Below are 27288 nucleotides of genomic sequence, written 5' to 3'. Positions count from 1 at the left end.
GAATTGATTTTATTTGTTTAATTTTTTTCACCAACCAAAAACTTTTGGAAAAGTCTGTTAATACTGTTTTATGCTAAGCCCGCATTTTGAAAACTGAAAATAGTCCCTTACCATAACTGACAGATGAGCAGTAGAAACAGACTTCCTTATTCCAATCTGACAATACCAGCTTTCACAATTTAAAACCAAATTTTCTGATTTGTCTCGTCAAACATAATACTGTTAAAATCAACACTTATTGCACTCAGTATGCCACAACTTGTTATTTTTCTGTACACTGTGGTAAAATCCTAATGTTGAACCTACTAAAGGTGTCTGGAAGGTAACAACCATATAGGCTAGCGAAAGTGAATATTTAAGTCAGAAATCATATATCTGTTTATCCCTTTGGCAACATATGGAGCACATTGAATATTGATCTTGTAAACACCTAAGGTTCAGTAACAATGTTTCCCTTAAGCATCCAAGTACTCTTATTGGATCATGATACCTTATTGGATCATGTTACGGCAGTTTCAATGTTTATTAATTAAGTCTTTGCACAGCGCACCTGTGGTTCATTAAGTCACAATATAAAAACTAAAATACATCTCTGGAATACATTACATAACAGCAGCAGTATCTTATCTAAACAATGTTTCACAAATCCACAGCAGGGTGGTTTACTGAAGCAACAACACCAGACAGACATAAATAAGCCAAGACTATTTCACATTTCAAGTGAGAAGCTCTTATTTCTAATTACTCTAAAGGAGACTGCAACTGTCTGATGAAACAATCCATTTATAAACAAAAAAACTTAAAATAAAACTATAATATCTGCAAAGTAATTTATTTAACATGAGAGGTGTATAAAGATGATGTCATATATTGCGAATCTAACATATAAGTAACCATCTTGATAAACCAGGACATAAGTGCACAAAATAACCACAGACAATGTCATCAATTGAATATCAACATTAACTTCCTTAAATAACAGTTGCAATTAATAATTATAAATAATTTATGTCCTTGTAGGAAGTATTTATTGCAGTGATCAAAATTACACAGCCAGCCAGTCCTCCACTGACAAATTTTTATTCTGACCCATGTCATGCCAAAATGGGTCTACAACAACATGTGGCCATTGTATCTCTAGACCACCCTGCACATCTGCGCAGACTGGTCAGGTGACACCCAGTTTGCTTATGCGACCACCAAACCTTGCGTGAATTTAAAGTGGACAGCATGGCTCCTAACCAGACTACATTATTGTACAAGCTGTCTTGAGCTACGTTAGCTACATATGGCATTAAACCATTTTTCGCACGCTGTAGTTCATCAGCTTACTTAGATTTTCAGTTTCATATAGGCTGGCTTGAAACAGTTTCTTGGGTACAAGTACAGTCATTTCAAACACTGTCATTATCTCATAGTAATTTTGGTCCCAATTTTTTTCCTTCTTCATTAAATTATAAATTCAATGTTTAATTTGAAATCCGTTATTTCAAATGATTGCTTAATGAAACAAATTAATCTGGTACCATGTCAACATTTAATTCTTATTTATCAAGTGATAATTGTTAATCTTCTGATTGTAAGTCTATTTCAACAACTATTATTACAAATAGCTTGCTCAAGCCTCTTGAATTCCAAAGTTTGTTTATTCATTCAAGTTTGGCAAGAAATTTCTTGCACATAAAAACACAATTATATAAAACTTTACTTATTAATGTTAAATTCAATGCATTATATATATATTAGTGTTTTATACAGGAAGGAAAAAGGGCGTGGTGCAAAATTTCAAAAAAGGGCACTTTAGCGCGCGACATCCATAAAAAGGGCACACATATATCTGTATATTGACTTAATAACAAGCTTTGTTACACACAAACATTGTATGTATAGTTTTGAGATTTATTGTTGAATAATTAAACCAACAAAATCCAGAATGTATATTTTATTATGTGTTTTATATTTTCATGTAGTAACAAAAAACAAGATTAAACACATTAGGATATATATCTTATACAAACTATAGCTTTTCAAAGAAGTCTTAGAATACTGTTAAATGAGTTACCCTCTTAAACAATTATTTATATTTAAAACGTTACACACATTGCACAAACAAGTCCTTTATATGCATCTTAAATGGGATTCACAAACACTAACACTTTGTTGAATAGTCAGAAAGTTCTGCGTAATGTCATTGTTTTCATGACCACGTGTTGGATTGTGTACATTTTATTTCGCAAAAAGTGTAACTAGGAACGGCGCCGTACTGTCTTTTGTTCATTGTCAATTAATTCAATGCACGTTAATTGGTCTCCGATATAAACTTGTTTTGCTTACAAAGCAATTTGCATCAATTTCTAATTTACGTTTCGTCGAAAGTGGAATGCCAAAATCGTAAAGCGTACGTTGCGACATTCTAAACACGAATGATAAGTGGTACAAGTTCAATATTTTTGTAAAATTAATATCTGTGTTTGCCAATTAACATATTTTGACAAGTTACAAGCGGGTCATAATGTTCTTAATTGAACCAATGGTGCAGGCCTACTACTGTTACAACAATTAACAACTTTTGGTCAAACAGGGTCCAAGACGGGGTATCAACTTCTTTGCCGACATTCACACGTTATTGTAATCAAAACATCGTGACAATAAACAAGCACGTGCTCCAATTAAGCGCGGTCTGCCTAACCGTGAACAGCAAACGTGTTAAGATTGTCGTCTGCTACAATTCATCAACACGCATCCACTGTGAGCTTGCGCCAATTGTATTGGATAGGAGGCGGAGCGTTATTTTAATCGACAGCTTTAATATGAGCCTGCGCCAATTGTATTGGATAGGAGGCGGAGCGTTATTTTAATCGACAGCTTTAATATGTCACGGGTTGCTATTTTCGGCGTATGGCCAATTTTCAGGAAGTACAGTGGACGTCATGGGGTTTTGTAATCGGCGTATGGAAACAATTATCGGGCGTAATATACGGCCGTACGCCGCTTAGTGCAAGCCCTGTTTTAAATTAATTTTTATTAACTTAAAACTGTTTTGCATAAAATTGAAATCAAATCAATATTTTACAGATACAACTGGTGTTTTTTTTTTAAATTTAATTACGCGTAAAAATAAATGTTTTGATATAACTGAATTATGCATGAAATGCACAATTTCCATGTGAATAACATCGAGGTTTTCATCAAGTCTCCTATGTAACTGTGCACGATTGTATCCGGACCGATTGGTGTTACAAAGCCACTGAAATTATCGATTGATATTGACACATGGTTATTCACGCATGACGTATTCACAACCGCGCGAATCTTCGCTGATAAAAGTCGGCTTAGAAGCTTGGTTAAGAGGCAATTAAGATGTTATCAATAAGGTCGCGCAAGGTGGAAAACAGGGCGGCGGCCTCTGAAAAGGGCAGCGTGGCGCTGATTTGCTTTGAAAGGGGCAGCGAGGCGCTTCAAAAAAGCGGCGTGGCGCCGCGCCACGCTAAAACGGCCTGGATAAAACACTATATATATATACATTTAAAATGCCCCAATGCACTGTCAGTCTTTACGAAAGTTGCCCACCAGGACATTCGGTCTGGTAAACTTTGACATTTTACCATACCAAAAAACCAGACAAGGCATATTGGGCAATTTCGTTAATTCTAAAAGGTAAGACAATTGGACTAACAGAAACTGTCAGTATTCACATTTATTTCCAGTAACATAGAGACAATAGCTACAGCAAAGATCATAAAATCTATCATTTAAACCTATTACCCCAGAAACACTAATCTGCACTGGATGCATTTAGAATAACAATTGCGACAAAAGGAGTATTACATTTCGAAAAAGGGGTTGAATTCACTTTTGTTACATTTGCGAAGAGTCCTTGGAAAGAGGTCAAAACAACGCATGGCCTGCATTTTCTCGATTTGGCAACAAAAAATAACGAATGTAGGGAACCAGATATGCTGATTTTCTTATGGAACCAATGAACGCCCATTTCATTTCCTCACTAAAAGCATAATGATCTTGCGAGACTATGAGAGTACACAACTGTATGAATATTCATAAGTTTGCTGCGCTATTTTAAGATCGATGTTTTTCCAATAATTTGTGTCGAAGGAAAAATGTTTTGTTGGAGAATATGTTAACTGTTTTGCACGTGTAATTGGGTGAAATATTAACCTCTATGCAGGTTACCGGACATTCGGTCTGGCATAGACAGAAAATCTGTCGGACCGACTAGCATTTTACCAGACATGTCCGAAGGTCAGACGAAATTTCGGAAAGACTACACTGTGAAGTAAGGAAACCAACAAATCTATAAGTTTCTTTGCTGTCTTGAAAACTATAATTGATACTAATATAACAAATACATGTTCAATTAAAATAATCATTAGTATTTTTCTCTATCGCAGTATTTGAAACAAGAGCACCGCATAACGGGTGCCAATGCTCGGCTGCGAAAGCTTGTCAGAAATTTTTTTTTTTAGAGGTCAGTGACCTTGACCTTTGACCTAGTGACCCAAAACTGGGTGTGGCGTGTAGAACTCATCAAGGTGCATCTACATATGAAGTTTCAAAGTTGTAGGTGGAAGCACTTTGATTTTACAGCAAATGTTTAGCACGACGCCTACGGAGGACGGCTGACGGCAGATGATGAGCTGGCTATGACAATACCTTGGGTTTTCTCCGAAAACAGCCGAGCTAATAAAGAGATTCTAGTGTAATAATGTAAACATGCGACCTTGTCTGGGGGGCCTGCAAATCTTGTTGATTGAAATAGCACTTAAATTAAAACAAAACAAACTGAATTCACCAATAAATCATAAGAAAGTTGCACTTCGGGTTTCACTGATATAATTAATTGAAGTTTATGGAGTTCAAGCACTAACTAGTTAGTACTGAGTACTAAAACTAACAAGAAGGGCAATTACCAAATTATAAAAAACATCAGCAAATTAATATGAGAAATCAGTGCTTTGACTGGGCAATGCAATTTTCAGCATAAAGATATGTAGTTCTACACACTTGTGTTGTTAAAGAATGCACACTCAACTCAATGCTTTAAATGCATAGCTGGTTGTGTGGAAGAAGCAAGAGCACTCCGTATCCAATTTCATTTATTAAGGGAAGTAACCCACTGATGAAAAAAAACAACATTCACATGAGTTACCTTTCTTTAAGCAATTTGGTCACTATTATGAGTCTATTTACCTCTTGGTGCAAGTGGCCATTCCCCGAAGTATTCCGTCACCTTTTCTTCAATACTTCTCCAGAAGCCTGACCATTTTGTTCCACTTTTCAACTAACTCAAGTATCAACCAGTCTGCAATCAAAAAAGCAGCTTTTCATGAATGGAAACTAACGTTTTACAATTGGTTGCCCACACGGGCAACCATCTTTAGTATTTTTGTTGCCCAGCTAAAGACTAACGAGCCCAGTACCATTTGCATGTAGTGTCATGTGTATATAATACTTTCTTTAAATAAAATAATAGATAACTAAACAACAACATTGCTTAATTGACAAACTGTTTATTATGTCCTAATATAAGTCTTAGTTAAAACATTTCATTGGCTTTGATAAATGAATTTCATAAAACAAAAATATTAATTCATAGTCACCAATTTCATAAATGTTAAATTCCACTGAATTGTTTGAAGCTTAAAAGGCAAGTTGCCTGGCCGTACTTCTATTTTTTGAATATTAGTTGCCCAGACCAAACTGTACTGGCCCGGGGCTCACAGGCAACCACTAATTTCCATCCCTGCTTTTAGAATTTACTCATATGTATATGAACCTGCACTGAGCAAGTTTGGTTTAATACATGTGTATAAAGTGTCGTCCATAATAAGCCTATGCAGTTTTTAATTATCTGATCACATTATTATACAGCTAATTTATTTGAAGTTTAAACAAATAAACTCCATTGAAACTATTTGTATTAAATATTTGAATCATATAAAACAATTTGATTATTAGAAAGAAAATACATGTTTTAAATATGAAATACATATTCAATATGACATTTGCTATTTTGAAAACGATGTCACATGGTTAATATGACTATGCTCCCTAAAGTGGCCTCCTAACAAAAGGGTGCCCTGCCATTTCAAATCATAGCTGGAGAATCGGTATAGTTTATACCATGTAGATGAGAGCAGTTTGTACACAAAGATCTGACTGTGTCTGGCTGAATCTTTGTGGAAAAAAAATAAATAAATAATTCAAAAAGTTCAGTTTGTTAAAATGAAGATTTTTAGAAAATTGTAATACATTAAAAAAACACAAATATACATTATGTTTAAACAACCAAAACAACACTCCTTACAAACCTGTTTAAATTATTGCTTCATTATTCGATAGTCATTATTCAAAATTCATAGCGCTACCTGCAAATAAATATGAGTCGTACTCTGAGAAAACTGGGCATTATGCATGTACGCAAAGTGTAGTCCCAGATAAGTGTGTGCAATCTGCACAGTCTATTCAGGGATGACACTTTCCGCTTTAATAACATTTTTTTGTTTAAATAAAGTCTCTTCTCAGCAAAAATCCAATTTAGGCCGAAGTGTGCAGACTGCACAGGCTAATCTGGGACAACACTTTACGCACATGCATTATGCCCAGTTTTATCAGAACGTGACTCATATGACAGCATGGGCGATACAAAGTTATAGCACTTGCTTTTGCTTCCAGAGGTCCAGGGTTGTATCCAAGGGAAACCAATATGTGTTATTAAAATGCTTTTCTTGATTTTGTAATAAGTTAGGTTTTCAAAACATATTGGTCAGTAAAAATATTTAACAAGGTTATTTAAATTTGAAAATCTTTCTGGGGTATGGTTTAGACAATGTAAATGAAAGCAGTTTGAAAAATGCTACGATTGGTTTAACTGGTTGGTTGTACAAACACAATGCTATCCACAAGCCATTTAACAGTCCCACACCCAGGCGCTTGATTTTGGAAATCAGAGTCTGCAGTGCGCTTGAAATTTACCGATTATGTATTTTTCAGTAATTGCAACTAGCCATTCTTAAGATCAAAGCGATAACGAATTCGCCGAATATTTTGAGAGCAGATTTACGATTATCTGTCAATTACATGAAACTTTTTAACCAACTTTAGCCCACCTTAAGGCGGAGCGTTGTTGTATTGGAAAATCGATTTTAGCCAATGAGAGCGCATGCTTTCCAAGAGCGACAGCACTTGAAGGCATTCAATACATCCTTGTGGAAATAGTGCATTTCATGCATAATGTTGTCAAATCATTTATTCGACTTGTAAAGCGTTTTAACAATTTATTGTTGAATTATACACAACGATAAATGTTTTGCTGAATTCTCAAATTAGCATAGTTAAATTTGTAATCCGAAACTTGCTTCTGAATTTTAATGTTAACGCGACATGAATTACTTCTAGCTTCAAATAAACAGTGCTTCATGTATTTCGTATTGTTTCTTTGTCTCAATAAAAACGCGCAAAAACTGTGCAGACCTGTACCATGTTACGTGAAAAGTGTGGGTGTATTTATTTCGTTATAAAAACGCAAACAACATGTCAGGCGATATAATTAAGTTCTGTGGGAAAACCCCGTCCCGATTTGATGTTATTCATCAAATCTTTAACATGTACAATTCATTTGTTACTTCAGAAAAAAGACGAATGTTTGTGTCAATGAATTTCTTGAGTACGTTTATTGCCCCTAATTACAAGAATTTGCTTTAAAAAAAAAAGGTTACTTGAAAGTGTTAACTCAATCAAAAAAGGTTGTTATTTAAACCATTACTTTTTTTATAGCTTTTTTTTCTTTTACAGTCATAACACAACAAATAAAGTCATAAGTAAATGTAAAACAATTAGCGTATATGCAGCGAGTTGCCTCCCTATCCCACCCCTAATGGCCCTGGGGCGTTTGAAAAATATCCTGGGCAAAGAACTGATACATCATTAATAGCTTCAGCAGCAATTAAGTAGAAATGTCATCATGCCATTTAATTTATTAATTGCATTCACAATTTCCGTGGATCTTTACTGAGATACTGCAACATTTGCTAAGCAGATGTTGTCAGTCAGTATAAAATAATTTACATATATTAATGAGCAGCAACACAATGGTTGATTCTGATTAAAGGGGCCTTGTCACGTTTTGGTAAATTGATAAAATGACAAAAAAATTGGTTTCAGATTATCAAATTTTCATTTTAGTTATGATATTTGTGAGGAAATAGTAATACTGAACATTAACCATGCTCTAAAATATCCATTTGACGATTTGAAAACCTGAAAATTATAAACGCGTTGCAACGCGAAACGATTGAATAATTTGGAAACTTCTATTGTTGACTTTATATTTTGGGAAACTACGAGGATTGCTTACATAAGTAAAAAATACATGCAGGAATAGCATGAGCACGGATGGATGAGTGGTCTAAGCGGTAGACTTTTTACTCTTGGACTCCAGGGGTCAGTGGTTCGAGTCCAGTTGCTGGGTACTTTTTTTTTCCTTTTTTATATCGTATTCTTGTTTTTTTTACTGGAGATTTGTAGGTCCAATGTCAGAGCTCCAGATAAGGGTCGTATTTTCGTAATTACGAATTATTTTCAAGTCCGTTACGTATTTATTTTAAAATCTTGTCATACCGTTAAGAATTACAAAATCAAGTTACGAATATTATTTTTACATCGGTTTGTATTGATTTTTTTGAGAGAATTTCACGTATTAAAGATCTTTTCGGTGCTTATATAGAATGGTTATTGGGTTTGTTTAACATAGCACATTTTTTCTAATAAAAGCGGCGTGCACAGTCTCTCTGTCAAAAACAATGGCGGCGCCCAGAGAGCGTCTTAAAAAACTGCAAAGCGTGCAAAAACACGCTTTAACATATTGTACGCGAAGTGAGCCGAAGTTAAATTTTAAGAAAGACATTATAGAAAAGATCTTATACGATGTTGTATGTTCAGTTGCCGACACAGTCGGAAAAAGCTAAAAAAAACGCGACACGACAGGTCCAAACTTAAAAAAAACAACAACATTGAACCAGTGGAAGGGACAATTCCCATGGCTAATCCTTGAAAAGATTGATAGGGGGGACCCGTTTTAATTGTGAAATATGTAAAAATTCATCGAAGGCATGCAATCTAAGCAGAGTTTGGGCATATGAAGGTATTTGAAAAATAAAATTGTATAATACTGACTAGACACTGTTGAACTCGTATAAATAAAGTTGCTAGTATGTTTATTTTGATTTTTTGCATGAAAATAACCATTATTATTTATTTTTACGTCATTTTGAAAAGTTAAGAATTATTTTCCAAAACTTAGTAGTAACGTTAAGAATAAAATTTCAGAGTTAAGAATTATTTTTGAAGATCTGAGAGTAACGTTAAGAATTTCACAAAACCTTATCTGGAGCTCTGAATGTTTAAATTTATCAATAGAAAGCATTTAATGAAAAGCTTCTCAATACATGCCACAATCTTTGAAAAGGCCCCTTTAAGGCAACGTCTACAAATACAGAACTTTGGCTAAAGAAATTTTTATTTGTTTACAACTTTTTGTTCTAAAACTCAACTAAGCCAGAGGTAACAAATACGCCCTTAAGTCACTTGTAGCCTATCGGTTTCAGACAAAGTTATATTGAGATATGATCAAATGTGGCCAGTTTTGACTCAAGAGTCATGATTAAATGAACCTCAGCAAAGGGTCAATATACAAACTTACATAAAGAAGAGGGACTAAACTATTCTGAGAAGGTGGAGTTAAGAATAATAAAAGTACTTTATGAAACATAAATATTTAATATCTAGGCACTACAGTGAACATAAAAAACCTAAACAGCTGTTCAGAAATGCCCCATTTGTAAGTGTCACATGTGATGGTACGTTTAACAATGGTGGTGAAGACTATGAAAGCATTAAGAAAACTGCCATTGACGGGACTATTCATGACTTTCAGTGTTGGTATGTAAAAATATCTGTTTAAATATTTAAGAGTTTCATGAAAGATGTATTATTTATGAAATTCAACTTGAAATGTATGGTATTTTTGTTGTTTAGTTTATAGTTAGTATACATTTTAATGAGCTCTGTATAAATAAATAAGCAATAATTTTAAAATTTCAGACTTTAAACCAGTTAATCAGACAATAAAAAATATTTTTTTCATGAATCATTGTCCAAAGGACCAAAGTCCGAAACAATTTTTGGTAAGGACAAAAGACTGAATGATAATTTTAAATTTTAATTTTTAAGTTAATTTTAATAACAATTCATGCAATGAAAGAAAAACAGTTATACATTTTATTCATGTACATAATTTATTAAGCTAACAACGTTTATCTTTAATGTGTATGCAGAATGCACTGATAAAAGCGCGTTAAAGAATCCATGCTTTACTCTTATAATAAAAATGTTATATGTTAACAAATCCTACTGGCATAAAGCCATAAAGATCTCATACATGACTATCAAAGTATTGAAAAGTACATGAATTTGAAACAATTTTATGATTACAAAATAAATTACATGAATGATGTTAAAAAAATGTAAGCAAGCCATCACTTGCTCTATTGTGTTGGTTTTTACCAATGGCAGGGCTTTTCATCAGGAAATTGGGAAGAAGCCCTAGACTTTCAAATTGGGAATTTCATGCGCGATAACTGATAATTTTGGGAAGACCGTGTTTTTTTTTTTAAGTTTTTGAAACAGTGTCTTTTTCATTGTGCAGAAGTATTAAAAGAGACATTGTGGTGCATTCTTAGACACATAAGAGCTCATTGCTTTCACTTTGGGAGATGCCCAATATGTCAAAATACAAAATTTTTTATTTTTATTTTTTTTTTTTTTACAATTTGGGAAATTCCTCTATCAATTTTGGGGAAAAATGACCTTATTTTCAATTGGGAAGAGGCTGAATTTCGGCCCCTGTCATATAAGGGTGAAAAGCCCTAGGTGTTCTTTCTTTATATGGGTAACAGGCTAAACACCTACCATAAAAAATGTAATTTATTTAACTCTGGCAATCAAGTTTTGTATCCTCTAATCCATTAACCAGGGGTGTGATTGAGGTGAAGTCAGAGGGTAGGAAAATTTTCTAGACTGATTTTGACTTTGCGAATCACATGCTTAACGCAACGACAAACCTTAAAACAGACATTTCAATATACACCATCTTAAACTTAATTTTATTAACAATATTTATTTATGAAAAAAAAATGTAATTCACATTTAACATATAATGCAAAGTCACCAGTATTTATTGTGATCAAAATCAATGTGTGTTCCGATCCTTGTGAGCGATGACAGCAATCTTTCGTTTGAGCTCAATGTCTTTAAATTCGAAATATGGTCGAAATTTTTACAGTGTTCAACTAACAACAATTTTCTACGGGATCCGTTGTTCAAGATTTTTTCACATGGAATATGAATTTAGCCTTACCAAGACAGTTGATCTTCCGTACCCATTCAGAAAGTGGTATCGCTTTCTGATTTATATCCACTGTTGTTTCTTCTCTTTACCAATAAAATTTATTTTTCAATGACTTTTCAATCTTCGAGATTTTGTGAGATTCATTCGTTCAATAATGTTCATTTAACCTTCACAAAGGCGCCATTTGCAAACAAATCAGCAGAGAAATATAAAACACATTTTAAAAGACCGATTTTAATTGAAAGATTGAGGAACCACAGCAAATGACATCGCTCGTTTAAAAAAATGCTTAGGCAGTATATACCAGTGTAATATGCAGAGTGGTTTCGCTGGCCACTTATGAAATACGCCCGCGGAATCAGTTGTACCCCTCCCACATTTAAAAAAAAAATTACGCGAATCGCGAAAATGACCCCCAGACAACCCAATCTGCAGATCTGCGGAAAAATCACAACCCTGATGAATGTGAACCAAGCCTGGAGCGCATGGTTGGAATAGACAGTTTTTTATTGCATAGGCTTATATTTATGGCATGTTTGGCAGCAAATTAAAGCATTTCCATGAATAAGGAATAAGGAAGTGACTGCATTTATAGGATGCAGTGCTCACGCTGCTGCCAGACATTGTCGCCAATGGCGGCCTGTAAATCGGGCCATCAAGCAGAAAAAATCAATAACGAGATTACCTAGCTGTGTGCACACTCGACCCTGTGTATTGTCATAAACGCGTCGATAACTTCTGCGACATCGTGGCCTAGAGAGTTTTTCTCAGTGTCCGACAGCAGTGATACATTTTGGAACAAGGGACAAAATTGTCACAAAACCAGGTTTTCATTGTGAAAAAAAAATCTGATAAAGGGAGAAAACTCAAACTGTTCTTTTCAAATGAACAAACAAAATTAACCCCCTTTGTAAGTTTGTTTTTTAAAAAAATCTATTTTTAGTCATGGCGACCTTGACATTGGAGATATTGACGTGATTCGTTCGTGCGACACACCGTCCCATGATGGTGAACAAATGTGCCAAATGATTTTAAAATCTCACAATGAATGACATAGTTATGGCCAGGACAAGCTCATTTATGGCCATTTTTGACATTTGAACTCAAAGTGTGACCTTGACCTTGGAGATATCGACGTAATTATTTCGCGCGACACACCGTCCAATGATGGTGAACAAATGTGCCAAATGATTTTAAAATCTGACAATGAACGACATAGTTATGGCCCGGACAAGCTTGTTCCGCCCGCCCGCCAGCCAGCCAGCCCGCCCGCATTCGCCAATCTAATAACCAGTTTTTTTCCTTCGGAAAACCTGGTTAAAAAAACATCTTTAATCTCCCCATGCTTTACCAATTATCGGTAACTGTTATATCTAATAATTTATCGCCAATTATAATTTGTCATTATTGAAAATCGACGCAAATATTTTCGGCTGATTTTGTTTTTCACGCTGTTGAAAATTGCTTGATGAAATAATGATTAAATCGCCATCAATGAATTATCCCCGTAATAACAGATGTTTGTCGTCTGCTTTAACATTTCTTGAAGTGTGATAAATTGATAATGATTTCAATTTTTAACCAGGTGACCTGGTTAAAAATAATTCTGAAAAACACTTTTTTTCTCCATTTGAAGCATTTTTAGCAAAACAGCAACAACACAAATCACCAAATTTTAGTCAAAACGCTGCGAATTTTTCCCAATTCAAAGGGACCCGGCATATGCCATGGCCAGCTAATTTTAACGAAACACGTGTTTGGAATTACACTGAGATGGTGAATTTTAAATCATGCGCTGTGACGTTATTTGATGTAAACATGATCGGCATTGCGAAAGTGTTATTGTCGGAATAAATCATTTACATTTGATATTGGCCTCTGCCTACAATATAGCTGCCGATGGCAAACGTCGTAATAAGACATAAAGCAATCAAACGATATGCACCTTTTATTTAATTATTAATGTGAAAAACGCGTACAATTTTTCGGATTGCCGTTTTCGGATACTGTATTTTTGTCGTCGATTATGATGTATTTCAAAGTTCATAATAGAAAAAAATAGAATGACGAATACACATGCGGTGATACGGAAGGTGTTGTTTATAATATTTCGAATTGTATTCACCAGAAATTGCAATTGGAAAAACTATAATAAAAAAAGTATAATTAGTAAGGGCTATGGGTGGGGTGGGGGCTCTGCCCTTTATTCTCTTGTGTATGCAACTGTAGCTGATATCTGGTTTGTTAAGTGACACACACAACCTTGATTGTATTCTTTATTGTAAAGCCATGATAATATTTTATAAGAAAATGACACACTGATATCATGCTCGTTTATTTATATATATATATATATATATATATATATATATATATATATATATATATATATATATATATATATATATATATATATATATATATATATATATTATAACTTAAATTCAATAGATATACATTTAATAAAACATAGATAAAATGAGATTGTTTTTTCATTTTTGCCTTCAGTACAGATTTGCTGAAAAGTCCGCGTCTGTTTTGACTATTATTTTTTTAAGGAAAAAACTATGGCTATTATTTTCTGAAGGCCAGTGTGAGCACTGAGGATGACATGAATAATTATAAAAAAAATTATTCTTTTAGACAAATAAACATCAACATAATCTTTTACAGTGAAAAATTTCAAAAAATTTGGCAAATGTCATTTTTTTGGTACCAAAATTATTTGTTACGAAACAAAATAAAAAAGATTCACCGGTTTTAAACCAAACATCCATATCTGTGTAATAGAATTATATAAACAAAGATAAATTACTCAATTTTCATCAGAAATATATAATAATATCCAAGATATGGAGGTGACTAAATCTGTAAGAATGGATGAAAATACATGTATAGGAAAGAAGGATAAGTGCCCATTTATGCCAAAAACATTTTGTTAGGAAAATATAACTGTTTAAGTTCTATCTGCATTATATTGTTATTAATTAATTAATTAATCATAATAGACATTTTATTTGCATGGTTTAATAATAATGGAGATAATATATTCTAACAATTATTACTAATACAGGCCTTTTTCTGCCTATCTCACGGGTCCGATAGTCGGACCCATTCCCAATGCCAAATATTCATATTTTTCCCAATTCTCAAACAAATTCCCAGTTTCCGACCGAAATGACCGAAGCTAAAAAATGTGTTTCCCGGTAGGTACTGTGTTTTAAATAACCGTGTGCAGTGTTTTAGCATGACAATCGGAATACCCTGTAAAACGTCATTGTATCGAGTGTTCTATAATGCAATTTTCGCGACATTGACACTTCAGACAAATTGGTTGTGTTTATGCAATTCTTAAGACACATTTTCGGTCAGAAATTGCTTTCAAATATTGAAGTGCTGGTTTATTCAGAATTATCAGGTAATGTACCAGCACTTCCGGTAACTTTTAAAAGTTGGAAGTCCTGACTTCGAAGCCTAAAATTGTGGACGTCCCAGACATAAATTTTGAAGTCCCACTTTCATTTTAGAATTTTAATACACTTACATGTTCCAACTCTATCAATTACCCAATAAGCCAGTATTATTACGATTTCTATTTGCAAAACCAAAATACGGACAATACTGACGTCCGCTTCTGTCCGCCATTTTACGCAAGTTGAATTGTGGGATGGGGGAATTCCCATTGAACATGCGTTAACCAAGTGACGCGATTTGAGAGCATAGAGCACTGTACATATTTAGTCATTATGACAAAGCAACGACTGAATTTAAAATGAAACATGTAAATAATGATCGACGACAAATACTTTATCCGAACACGACTGTCCGAAAAAAAATGTACGTGTTTTGCACATGAAATAATATGTGCATATCGTTTGATTGCATTTCATGCGCATTTCAATGAGCGAGCGGGGTGACAGCGACTTAATTATGCATAATGACGCACTTCCGTTGCTTTAGAAAATGGCGAGTGATTTACCTTGTCAATATCTATACATACATAGTTGAACTATCTTTTTATTAAGAAGACGTTTTGTCGGAAGATTTTTATTAATTTAGTATGTGTCTGCATTATAATAAACAACGGGTAACTAAAAAATAAATAAATAAATTTGAAAAAAAACATTGTCATTGACATCGAGCGCCTATGTGTATGACTCAGGACTTCTCTCACTGTTTAACACGAAGATAATTTCTTGACAGTTATTATAACATATTCAAACTAATTATCTTATGTTAGCAAACATTTTAATAAAGAACTTCATCTGATAGTAGCCGTAGATTGAATGGAGATTGAATGTAGATTGTCAGAGTTTTATTTTTAGTTTTTGTTTTCTTCAAAATCAGCACCAAAAAATGGGTAAGAACAACAAATCACAATGATATTATGCCAACGGAGTAAAATACTAGTATACCTGTTTCCTATCGTGTTATAAAATATGCTCTGATTTAAAATAAACAAATAAAACATAGCGAATTACAACTGTTTTGCTTCCATTTTTGGGGTAGTCGTTCTCACAATGTATATAAAGGACATCCGAATGCAAATCACGTGACTTTTAAAACGAATGCTTATTATTCGGACTTCGTTGCGGCTATGAATCTGTTCTTCTTCTTTTTCTTCTTCTTCTTCTTCTTCTTCTTCTTCTTCTTCTTCTTCTTCTTCTTCTTCTTCTTCTTCTTCTTTTATAATGACATGAATTACTGATACATTATGGCCATGCGTTGGGGGGTTAAAAAGAAATAGATTGATAGGTTATCCGAGTTACTCAATCCACTCAGGAAAATCCTATCAACAGTGATAAAAAGGTGAAAAAACCTAACACCTTAAGCCCTTAAGACTTAAATATATGCATATACTGCTGTGCGTGAGATGATAATATTAGTAGATTTAAAACAGGATAAAAGCAAAAACATGTGAACTACCGATGGAACACTGATGTAGACAGCGCTGATTTAAATCCAGGGATCGTATCAGCGCTGACTACATAAAATGGAATTGTGTTCCACTGTACAACTGTTCTTAGAAAGAATGAAAATTTGTGGTAATCAGTTGTACTTGGTAGTATTTGGTTACCATGTGATGGTGATGGCGTGTGTGTCTAGTGTATGGAGTGAGATAGTTAAGGGGATTGACGTCAACATGATTATATAATATTTTATAAAACAACAAGAGCTGTCTCCATCGGAAGACATATGCCCCCGAAAAACGCTTTTTCGAAACCTAAAACGCAGATTTCGAAACCTAAACGCGGACCCTCAGTTCAAGGTCAAGGTCAAAGGGACGCAAAGGGGTCAAAATTTGTGTGCGTATGGAAAGGCCTTGTCCATGTACACATGTATACCAAATATGAAGGTTACATCTGAAGCGACATAGAAGTTATGAGCATTTTTCGAAACCTAAACCTAAAAGTGTGACGGACAGACAGACAAACGGACGGACAGTGCGACTGCTTTATGCCATCCTACCGGGGGGGGGGCATAAAAACGACTGATTGGTGAAGATCCAATGAAAATTGCTAGAGTTATTGAGCGGAAATGAGAAAATACCCAATTTTTCGATGATTCAAGGGCCCTTATTCATGAGTGTCTGGGTCAATTTGGCCGATTATCGAATTTGACCTAGATGTTATTGCCTTACACATTTTCATGAAGGACGATCCTATGACATTTGCTCGAGTTATTGAGCGGAAACGAGAGAAAAAAATACGATGATTCAAGGGCCGTAACTCAGGAGTGTCTGGGTCAAATTTGCCGTGTATCGAACTTGACCTAGATGTTATTGCCTTACACATTTTCATGAAGTGTGGCGAAGATCCTATGACATTTGCTCGAGTTATTTAGCGGAAACGAGAAAAAATATTTTTAAATGATTCAAGGGCCGTAGCTCATGAGTGTCTGGGTCAATTTGGCCGATTATCGAACTTGACCCAGATGTTATTGCCGTACACATTTTCATGAAGTTTGGAGAAGATCTGATGACAATTGATTGACTTAGTGAGCGGAAACTAATCCGGACGGACTAACTGACTAACTAACGGACGGACGGACCGCTGGTTCGGGGGCATAATAAGAGCCTTTCTTGTTGTCTTCTTGATTGCAAGGTGTTTTAATTTAAATCCTTAATTATAAATGTGACTGTGCCCGTGGTCTCGCTGTAATTATTCGTTACAAATCTGTTGACACTGAACATTTTCAATTTTATCAATATCCTTCTGATGTCAAGGGTCCCACACACTAGAGCAATATTCCAAGGATGGTCTAACAATGCTGTTATATGCCACTGCCTTAGTTTCCATTTTAGAAGAATGAATGTTTCGTTTTAAGAAGCCTAAGCTCTGACTTGTTTTATTACTAATTTTATTTACATGGGGTGACCAATTTAAAGTTGTGCTTATTTCAACACCAAGATAATTTGTTTGGTTTGCAACAGACAGAGGTTGATTGTGAAGAGTGTAAGCTGTATTTTCTGGTTTACGGTTTCTCGTAACATGCATGATATGACATTTTTCTATGTTAAAAGACATCTTCCATTTCTGCAACCACAATGATAGACTTCCTAGATCTCTCTGAAACTGAATAGTGTAAGCCGAAGTTTTGATGGGTTTGTAGATGGCACAGTCATCCGCATATAGACGGACGTTTGACTTCACAGATGAAGGAAGATCACTTATGTAAAGCAGAAACAGAAGAGGCCCAAGAACTGATCCATGGGGTACACCAGAAATTACAGCGGCCATGGTGGAAGTGAATCTCTGAATGTAAATGATACGTTGAAATAACCAAGTTTTTTTGGCTTTTATTCAACGTGGAGAGCGCATGTAGTTAATATAAGCTAGGCAAATGTCACACTTTTGCCAATATTGCGGCCTTTAAATACTCAATAGATCTTGTGCTCACATTGCTTTCACTGAGTACATTCCAGTCAATACTGGTTCGCGGAAAGAAAGAGAATTTAAGTTTATCACTGTTTGTGTGTAGTGGCTGGAAGCATTTAGAGATATTGTGATCACTGATTTTAACACTATATTTTGGTGGATGTTATCTTTAAACTTCTTAGTCCTAATAGTTCGTTTCGGTCTTACACGATGCAAAAAGTAATCAATATTGATAGCCGGTACGTGCCCTTTCACTACCTTGTACAATTAAGAACGTCAATCTCTGGTGGCGTCGCTACTCTTGTAGTGTGTGGAGGTTTAGTTTGTCCAGCATGGCTGATACGCATCAATCTTGTCTGGATTTTTGTATCCCAATTGATAAATCGTGTCGAAGATCGTTGGACTCGATCTTGCTTGTCTATGTAGCCTTGCTGGTATGGGTCCCACACTACACTCCCATACTCCAGTTTAGTACGAATGAGCGCTTGGAATGCGGTTAACCGGCAGCTTTGGGACAGTGTATGAGTTTACGTCTAAGGAAGCCTATTGTAGAGTTGGCCCGCTTTGTGATGTTTGAGATACGGGTCTTCCATTTCAAGTCATAATTTTGAGAAAGCAGGGACCTATACAAACAAAACAAACAATTTGTTTGTATAGGTCCCTGGAGAAAGTAATGGTAGGTATGGGTTCTCTTAAACGTTTTTGAGAATTGTGTTGCCAATGGTGTAGAGCAATGAAGATTTCGATTTTGAACTGAGGAAATAGCATTTCTTGTAGTAAAACTGCATTCCCCAATCATGGACCCATTTTATAGGATGTCAAGCTCTTCTTGTAGAAAACGGCGATCCTTAATTGAGCTAACGGCTCATAACATTAGGCAGTCGTCTGCGAAAAACCGGATGTGGGATTCCTGGTCGATCATAAATATGACAGAGAAACAGCAGGGCCCTTAACAATGTGCCTTGTGGTACGCCAGGTCCTACAGAAACGTGACGGAACTTCTCTCTTCCAACCACAATGCACAATTAACGTAGTCGTTGTGTGAGGAAGTTGAGTAATGGACCGCGGATGCCGTATTTTTCAAGCTTCACCAGGAGGCGTTGGTGGGGCACGGTTTCAAAGGCATTAGTGAAATCAAGGATAATGGTGTCTACCTGTTTGTTCTGGTCATGGTATCCGAGCAGGTCATGGGCTGTGACACAAGTTGGGTTTCACAAGAGTATCCTGAGCGGAAGCCGTGATGAAGGTTCGTTAATACTGTGTACTTGTAAGCGAGCGGGGTGACAGCGATTTAATTATGCATAATGACGCACTTCCGTTGCTCTAGAAAATGGCGAGTGATTTACCTTGTCAATATCAAAACATATCTTTTTTTTTAAGAAGACGTTTTGTCGGAAGATTTTTATGAATTTGGTATGTGTATGCATTATAATAAACAACGGGTAACTAAAAATAAATCAATCAACAAATTAAAAAAACCATTGCCATTGACATCGAGCGCCTATGTACTTGTCCAGGTGGTTTAGTATATGGCGACAGATGATATGCTTTAATAGCTTGGAGAACACGCGGATGAGTGATAATGGTCTGAAGTTATGAGGTGAGTGGCGATCTCCGTTTTTAAAGACTGGGACAATGTTTGCGTCTCTCCAATTTATCTTTTTCATGCCCTCTGTTTGAGAATTCATGAAAAAGATATCACCATGTGGCTTAATAAATATTAAATCTCAAATGGTTACACTAAAATGTTGATTATTACAGACGAGAACAAAAAAACCTGGCTCAATATCATAATGAAAGTGTCTAAACTTTAGTAAAACGATAAAATTCAGTAAAATAAATGGTGAAACGTGCCTATAATCCTCAACGGTGTACACGTCGTCCATACCCCTACTGATTGCACACCACCTGTACTCGACAATGAACATACCAGATAAAAATCCAACGGTAATCTTTTAGAATTAAATTATTACATTTTGTGCAATCTTGCACCAAATATCTGTAAATTAACAATCATAATCGATAGTTCTTTGCTTGCATCAAAACATTTCAAGCACATTTTTTAAAATAGAAACCATTGGAATACTTGGATAATATTGAGTGAACACGGATGGAAAATCAGTTTTACGATTTTCGCTAACCAGAGTGTAAAGAAATAATTGTGCTTTTAAGATTTGTACACCGTGTACTTGATTTCGTACTAGCCATCGATATTTTAACGACTTATTTACTCATGCTTAGTGCACACGTTTAGTAACAACTGTATTATTTCAAGGTTGCATAACAAGCAGACGGACTGAACAAGTCGTCCAATGTGTTTCGTCTGTTTCTCCGTTCTTCGTACAGTTGTTTTACTTAAAGACGTGTTCAAACTCATCCAAAGATGAAAAGACTGTCGACAATCAAACTATGCACACAGTGTTTCCTTGCTATGATTCATCTTTCCGCCCGATTTGGCACCGATATCGACTTAAAAAGCTTTCTGATATGATCTGTATTGTCAAACATGTAACATTTGCATTGAACATAAATAAGAACACGCTTCATAAACATAATAACCAAGGTACACTAGCCGATGTTGGTGCCACCTCGCGCGGATAGCTGTGCGCTACACAGTTACTTGGATATATTGAAAGAAATATAAACCTATTATTGGACATTATAACACTTTTTTTAATCTGCATTTTCAACATTGCCAACTGATGGAATGGCCAATGCCATTAAAACATGACAGATGGCATAGCCCATGTATCTACTTGATGTGGTTCAGATTGAAGGAAGCAACTTCAAACGAACAGTTTTATCGTGAAAAAGTACAAAAGTTCCAACGTATGAAAATAGTCTAAGCAATAGCAGTTTAATATATAAGTTAAAATGAAACAACACACAACAATATTACTCATATAGATACTAATATGCTAGTAATTATTATATTAATAATCCAAATATATAAATGGGTAAATGTGTATAGATGTTTTATGTAAGCTGACAATGAATTATATTTAAGTAACCGCAACACTAAATATTGCAAATGGAACCAAACCATATGCGAAACAAAGACAAAAGTACAAAAATCTGTATAAACTCCAAGGATAGTGTTTTCATACAGAACAATGTATTTCTACAATTGTGATTTGGACAGTACAGTGTAATCCATGTATGGATTCTTAGCACCATAATCGGTAGTTATGATCAGCGACCGACCGGTGTCCGGAATTACAATAATATCTTCATCCAGACCATCGGAATGAACTCTCTCGCGCACATGAGCTGGGGCTGATTCCGGTCGGATGTCTCGGACTATTTTGGTATGTCGTCTGGATTTTTGTTTTCTGGACCGTTTCCGTTCAGGAAAGCTCCTATTCTGACGGTTCTCAGATCCCCGATAATTATGTACTTTTGAATTGATTTCTCTCTCTCGATAAGGCACAGCGGGTACACTGTTGGTCGGCAATGGCCGTGAATTGGGTGGATGGTATATGTCGTCGTCGATGTATCTTGACAAATGATACAATATTTAATAAATTAAATTAATATTCCAAATCGTCTAGGAAATTGCATATTGAAATAAAACATGTATTTATATAGTATATATCAAATAGGGGTTATTTAATGACAATTAAAATATATGCTATTAAAATCAAATTATATACTACATTTGAGCCTCGTCCTACATAGGGTCTTATGCCATATGCGGCCAACGTAGTCTAGACCAGTCTGCGTATCCGCGCAATCTCGTTAGAAGCTGCCTTTTCCACTCTAAAGTCACGCAAGATTGTGTGGTCTCATCACAGGCAGGATGGCTCCTGACCAGACTAATTGTCTGGCATAAGACCCATTTTTGTACGACGCGTCTAATTTATATGTAAACCTACTTCGTATGGGCATTTTAATTTGTTTACTCACATGATCGGCTCCGATGAAGTGTTTTTCAACAATGATTGCCTCGTCTTCTTCGACTTTAAAATGGCTTGATAGCTTACGGCTCGCAAGCTGCAAGTATACCAATTTTAAGAACGTCTGTCAATTTTGAGTTGTTAAAAGGCTATAGAATTTACATTTGAAATGCATAATTATATATATTTTTCTGTAAAAAATTAAGAGATTTATGTCACAAGCGGGCCATTGCTCGTTTACGCTGGGCCAATACAATGTATCGACCCAGGCCGAGGCTGAAAAGAATCCGATCGCGCGACTTCAACTGAACAAAATGGTTTTTATACTCAAATACAAATACATTGATAGTTTAGCTGCACTAGTAGGAGAGAACAGCATCATTAAACAATGCGTTCCTTTATTTATGGCAAGGAACCAAATCAGTGAGGCTCTCCGGTTAGCGCAGTGGTTTGTAGGCGACCCGGATTCGAACCCCGTTCCCGGAAGCATGTGAGTTTGGTTTGTCGTCACCATTCCGGAAAGATGTGGTTTCCTCGGGGTACTCCGACTTCCTCCACAACACACCACAACAGAACACCGCACCAACATTCACACAAAAGTTTTTTCAGTAAAAAAAAACGCTGTAAAATTGCAGTTGTAATTTAAAAAGTAATCCCAACTTTCGTGAGTCGAATAGATAAATATGAAGGAGTGTTAGGGCACACAAAGGGTCCTCACATAATTCAGCCTCAAGCGCGAAAGGACCTCTTAAAGTTCGAACAAAATACCCGGCTAACATTAAGACACGCGACCAATGCACTAGACAAGACATACAGTACATAACAGACGCACAAACATAAACAAAAATGGGGTCAGCGCCTTTGAACGGTAAATGCAAAGCGATTGGTAGAGCATACTTCAATAAACTGATCAGGTAAATACCTGCTGTCAAACGCGGAATACGGAATCGTACGAGCAGCGATTTATGAAAATTGGGCTTAATGCATGTGTTGTCCGCACAGCCTCTTCAGGGAAGACACTTTCCGCATGTGTTGTCCGCACAGGCTCTTCAGGGAAGACACTTTCCGCATGTGTTGTCCGCACAGGCTCTTCAGTGAAGACACTTTTCGCATGTGTTGTCCGCACAGGCTCTTCAGGGAAGACACTTTCCGCATGTGTTGTCCGCACAGGCTCTTCGGGGAAGACACTTTCCGCATGTGTTGTCCGCACAGGCTCTTCAGGGAAGACACTTTCCGCATGTGTTGTCCGCACAGGCTCTTCAGGGAAGACACTTTCCGCCTAAACCGGATTTTCGTTAGGAAGAAACTTAATTTTAACGAAAAAAATCATATATAGCGGAAAGCGGATTGCACAGGTTAATCTGGGACGAAACTTGAAGCACATGCATGAAGCCAAGAACGATGCTTCTCTGTGTGGTGTCGTTGCAGACCGTGTGGCGTCTCTGAACCTTACCTGGACGGCGTGGTGAAGATGTCCGGAAACAGCGGCATTACTGTCGCCTGCTCTTCTGGGTCCCGACCCAGGTAGCCTGAAAATGAATGCCGTGATGAACATCACTACGAACATTGTGGACATAACTTACAGCACTTAAGTATACATAAACATTATAATTACAAACAAATATTACACATATTCAACGGCAATAAATATATGGTCTTTATGTATATTTACATTTATCGTTCGATCGCTATACAAATTATCAATGTCTAGCACCACGCAAAATCTAAGTAGTCGCTAGCAAAAATTCTAGTTTTGATACTTTCTTCGAAGAAAATAAGATTTTACATGTTTTGCAAAAGTTAGTTAATGTTTTCCAGTGTTTTGTTTTCATTAAAAATCGTGTCCGATAATCGCAATGGAAAAAAGTATATATATTTTTCCCAAATGGGAGCTAAAAATTCCAAATGAAAGGTTTCCAATTTTTATTTTTCAATATTTTGTTAATCTCCCAACCATATAAGTTCAACCTTGGAAAATAAAATACTAACACACTTTAAGATTTCAATTTTGAATCATTTTTAGCAAAATAACAACAACACTAATTTCTCAATTTTAGTCAAAACGCCGGAAATTTTCCCAATCCAAAGGGACCCGGTACCATTCCCAAAATGGTGAAAAAACAACAACACTGTTTTCTATATATCTGTGTAACATAATATATACCCTTATAGAAAAGGATGCAGATCACCACTGCTCCACCAATGAGCAACAGGAAGATGATCCCAAGTACAATGGCGGCGATTTCCGCTCTGTTAACACTGCTATCCTCATGGCAACAGGTCGCATTCGTGGTTGCTAAGCAACGAGCATAATATTATAAGAAAATACTCATCAAAACATAGTGCATAAGCTTTTAATAATATTTCTTTAGTCACTAAATATTAAAATAAATAAATAATGAACGCAAAAAAAACTAACAGTTGCAAATTCGATTGTAATATAACATATTCATTAATTTTTCATACACAGAAATCTATCGAATGTATGTATATCACATAGCGCGTGACAGCAGTATTATATACTTGTATATACGGTGTTGACATAAATAATATGTTTGCATGAAAGCAATTATAACACACATCCGGTTCTACTAGACCATATAAAATACTCAAAAACAGATATTACGACTCCAGTTAAATGGACCTTTTCACAGATGTTGGCATGTATTGAAGTTGGTCATTAAATGCTTTATATTGATACATGTAAACATTGGAGGTAAAAAAGTTCTAGTAAAAATACGAGAATAAAATTAAAGAAAGAAAAATGTAACCCACGACTGGGCTCGAACTACTGACCCCTGGAATAAAAGTCTAACGATAAGACCAAGTCTGAAACATTTTTTTATTTTGTCAATTTACCAAAACGTGAAAAGGTCACTTTAAAATCTCAATAGTCAAAACATTTTATAGAATGAAAATAATATCTAAGCTGTCTGCGCAGTTAATTTAAAAGTTATTAATGGAGATTATTATATTATTATGAATATTATTATTACAAAAAAACAATATGCTGTAGCGAATACCACGGTTTTATAAAATGTCGACGCTGCAAAATGATATTGCTATACATACTCTGGTTGGCAAAGGCCAGACTTGGCAACACGACAGTCAGAATACCGAGCCAGATGGGCATGGCTGTAAAATATGTATGTGTGGCGAGGATACAATCAATTGTAATTAGTACTCACTGTAATGTGGGACTATAGGTTTATATCTCCTTTGGCTAGCTGACTTAAAATATAACACAAAGCGTAATACATGGGCAAACCATTAAAACAACTAAACAAAATGGAATATACTAAGGCACGCTCTTGAGGACGATAATAAGAAAATATTTAATTGATACATAAACGTATGCATGTAGGTTAACCAATAATTAAATTTACCAAGGTAACTTATCTATAGACAATATGTAGCGTACTATAACCCTTACATATATATGTATATCATTGTAATATAAACACCCGAACATCTTTATAGAACGCAAGTACACGTAGTAAGATTTGAGGGTTGAGCAAATTGCCATGGCAGAATAATTTGTCCATGTTGACGAATTGAATATAATGTATTTTTTATGTTGAGCATGCCAATTAATTAGCAATATAGAAATGATAATCTTAAGCAATTCAATTTTTTAAATAAGTTCTTGCAATTGTCTTAATCTAGGATCGATATGAAACAACTACATTTATGTAATTGTTTTTTATAACGAAAACTTAGAACAAAATACCTCTTTTCCAATGACAATCCGCTATATTCAAATCACGTCGATGAAATTGTCGCGCAGCTAATGCGTGTCAATCATTCCGACGTCTCAATCCTACACTTTATCTTTGATTACGAGATTTACTCAAACAATCAACCATTTTTCGACTCAATTACGCCTTCTTACAAAGAATAAGTTGAGTAAAACAAATACTGACAATTTAAAGAGACAATCGATGATATAGTATTACTATATTTATCTGCTATATTGGTAATTTAAAGACGCACCACGTGGTTTAAATTTGATTTGGTAATCGTTGTCTATTTACAAGTATTGAACAAAATGAAATGGATCATCTTTGTAAAAAGAAACCTGAATCTTAACAAATATGCAGTCGAATGTGCATGATTGTCATCAATAATGGTGCATGTTTTGCTTTTGATATTTGATATAAACACGATCTTATATTGACTTAATTATTCAAACTGTCGGTTGTAAATATGATACCTTATTGTAGCACGTTAAGATGTCTTAGCATTTGAATCACTGAAGGAACATTGCTGAGGACACACTTATATAATGTTAACATAATGTAACGTGATACAACTTGCTTTCATTTACATCTTAAAATGTATATGATATGAGAATATTTTGGATTACAATAAAAACAATTAAAACAAATCAAAATGGATTAACAAGTCCGGTCATGTTCCCGTGTACGTTATTAGGGTTACAGTTAAACATCTAGCTAGAACACAGATGAGATGAGCTAAGTTCACATACCTGTGTCCTGATGATCCCAACGTAATTCAGAAACCGTAACGCAGTTTAAAGGCCCAGTCTCACTATGATGCCGGCGGAGCCCCGGTGCATGATCCGACATCTACCGAGATGAACCGGGGCTCTACCGGTATAAACCGGCGCTTCACCGGGATGAACCAGGGACGACCGGGGCTCCACCGGGAAAGTATTACAACGTTTAATACCTCCGGGATGAACTGGGAGTCACCGGGTAGGACCGGCAACGACCGGCGTGGCACCGGGAACAACCGGGACGGCACCGGGAACAACCGGGACGTCAACGTAGCTCCACCGGGGCCCATACAGACCCCGGCAGAGCTACGGCAAAGCCCCGGTGGAGCCCCGGTGAATGCCGACAGAGTCCCGGTATAGCTACGGTACATAAGTAAACCGGCGCTCTGCCTGGACGCCACCGTCATTCACCGGGGCTCCGCCGGGGCATTACCGGCGACGACGGGGGTTAAACCGGGGCGTTGCCGTAGCTCTGCCGGGGTCTGATGCCGGTATAGCCCCGGTGAGTGCCGGCGGAGTTTCGGTATACCGGGACTCTGACGGCTTTCACCGGGGCATTACCGGCGACAA

The 27288-nt window shown here is 35.9% G+C and overlaps 2 protein-coding genes across 3 annotated transcripts in view; both read right to left on the bottom strand.

Moving 5' to 3' along the window:
• LOC127882166 (uncharacterized) overlaps positions 1–15976 on the bottom strand; it is a 96394-nt gene extending 80418 nt beyond the window's left edge. The window contains exons 1-2 of the mRNA XM_052430642.1: positions 15841–15976; positions 5209–5320 (exon numbers count right to left, since the gene is read on the bottom strand). Coding sequence (XP_052286602.1) covers positions 5209–5228 — 20 coding nt within the window. The 5' untranslated portion in view covers positions 5229–5320; positions 15841–15976. The remainder of the gene's footprint in view (positions 1–5208; positions 5321–15840) is intronic.
• A 4977-nt stretch (positions 15977–20953) lies between these two features.
• On the bottom strand, positions 20954–27004 carry LOC127882329 (uncharacterized). Of its 2 annotated transcripts, none has more exons than XM_052430897.1 (6): positions 26689–27004; positions 25272–25334; positions 24364–24495; positions 23653–23728; positions 22210–22296; positions 20954–21800 (listed from the first exon to the last, which is right to left on the bottom strand). In XM_052430897.1, exons 1-6 carry the CDS (start codon positions 26786–26788, stop codon positions 21425–21427), a joined length of 834 nt encoding a protein of 277 aa, XP_052286857.1. In that variant the 5' UTR covers positions 26789–27004; the 3' UTR covers positions 20954–21424. The 2 variants fall into 2 exon arrangements, with proteins under 2 accessions (XP_052286857.1, XP_052286858.1); XM_052430898.1 differs by having other exon boundaries at positions 20956–21800; positions 25930–26706.
• Between the last annotated feature and the right edge of the window lie 284 nt (positions 27005–27288).

Source organism: Dreissena polymorpha, chromosome 5 (genome assembly GCF_020536995.1).
Source record: "Dreissena polymorpha isolate Duluth1 chromosome 5, UMN_Dpol_1.0, whole genome shotgun sequence".
NCBI classification, from domain to species: Eukaryota; Metazoa; Mollusca; class Bivalvia; order Myida; family Dreissenidae; genus Dreissena; species Dreissena polymorpha.
This window is presented reverse-complemented; position numbering and strand designations above follow the sequence as displayed.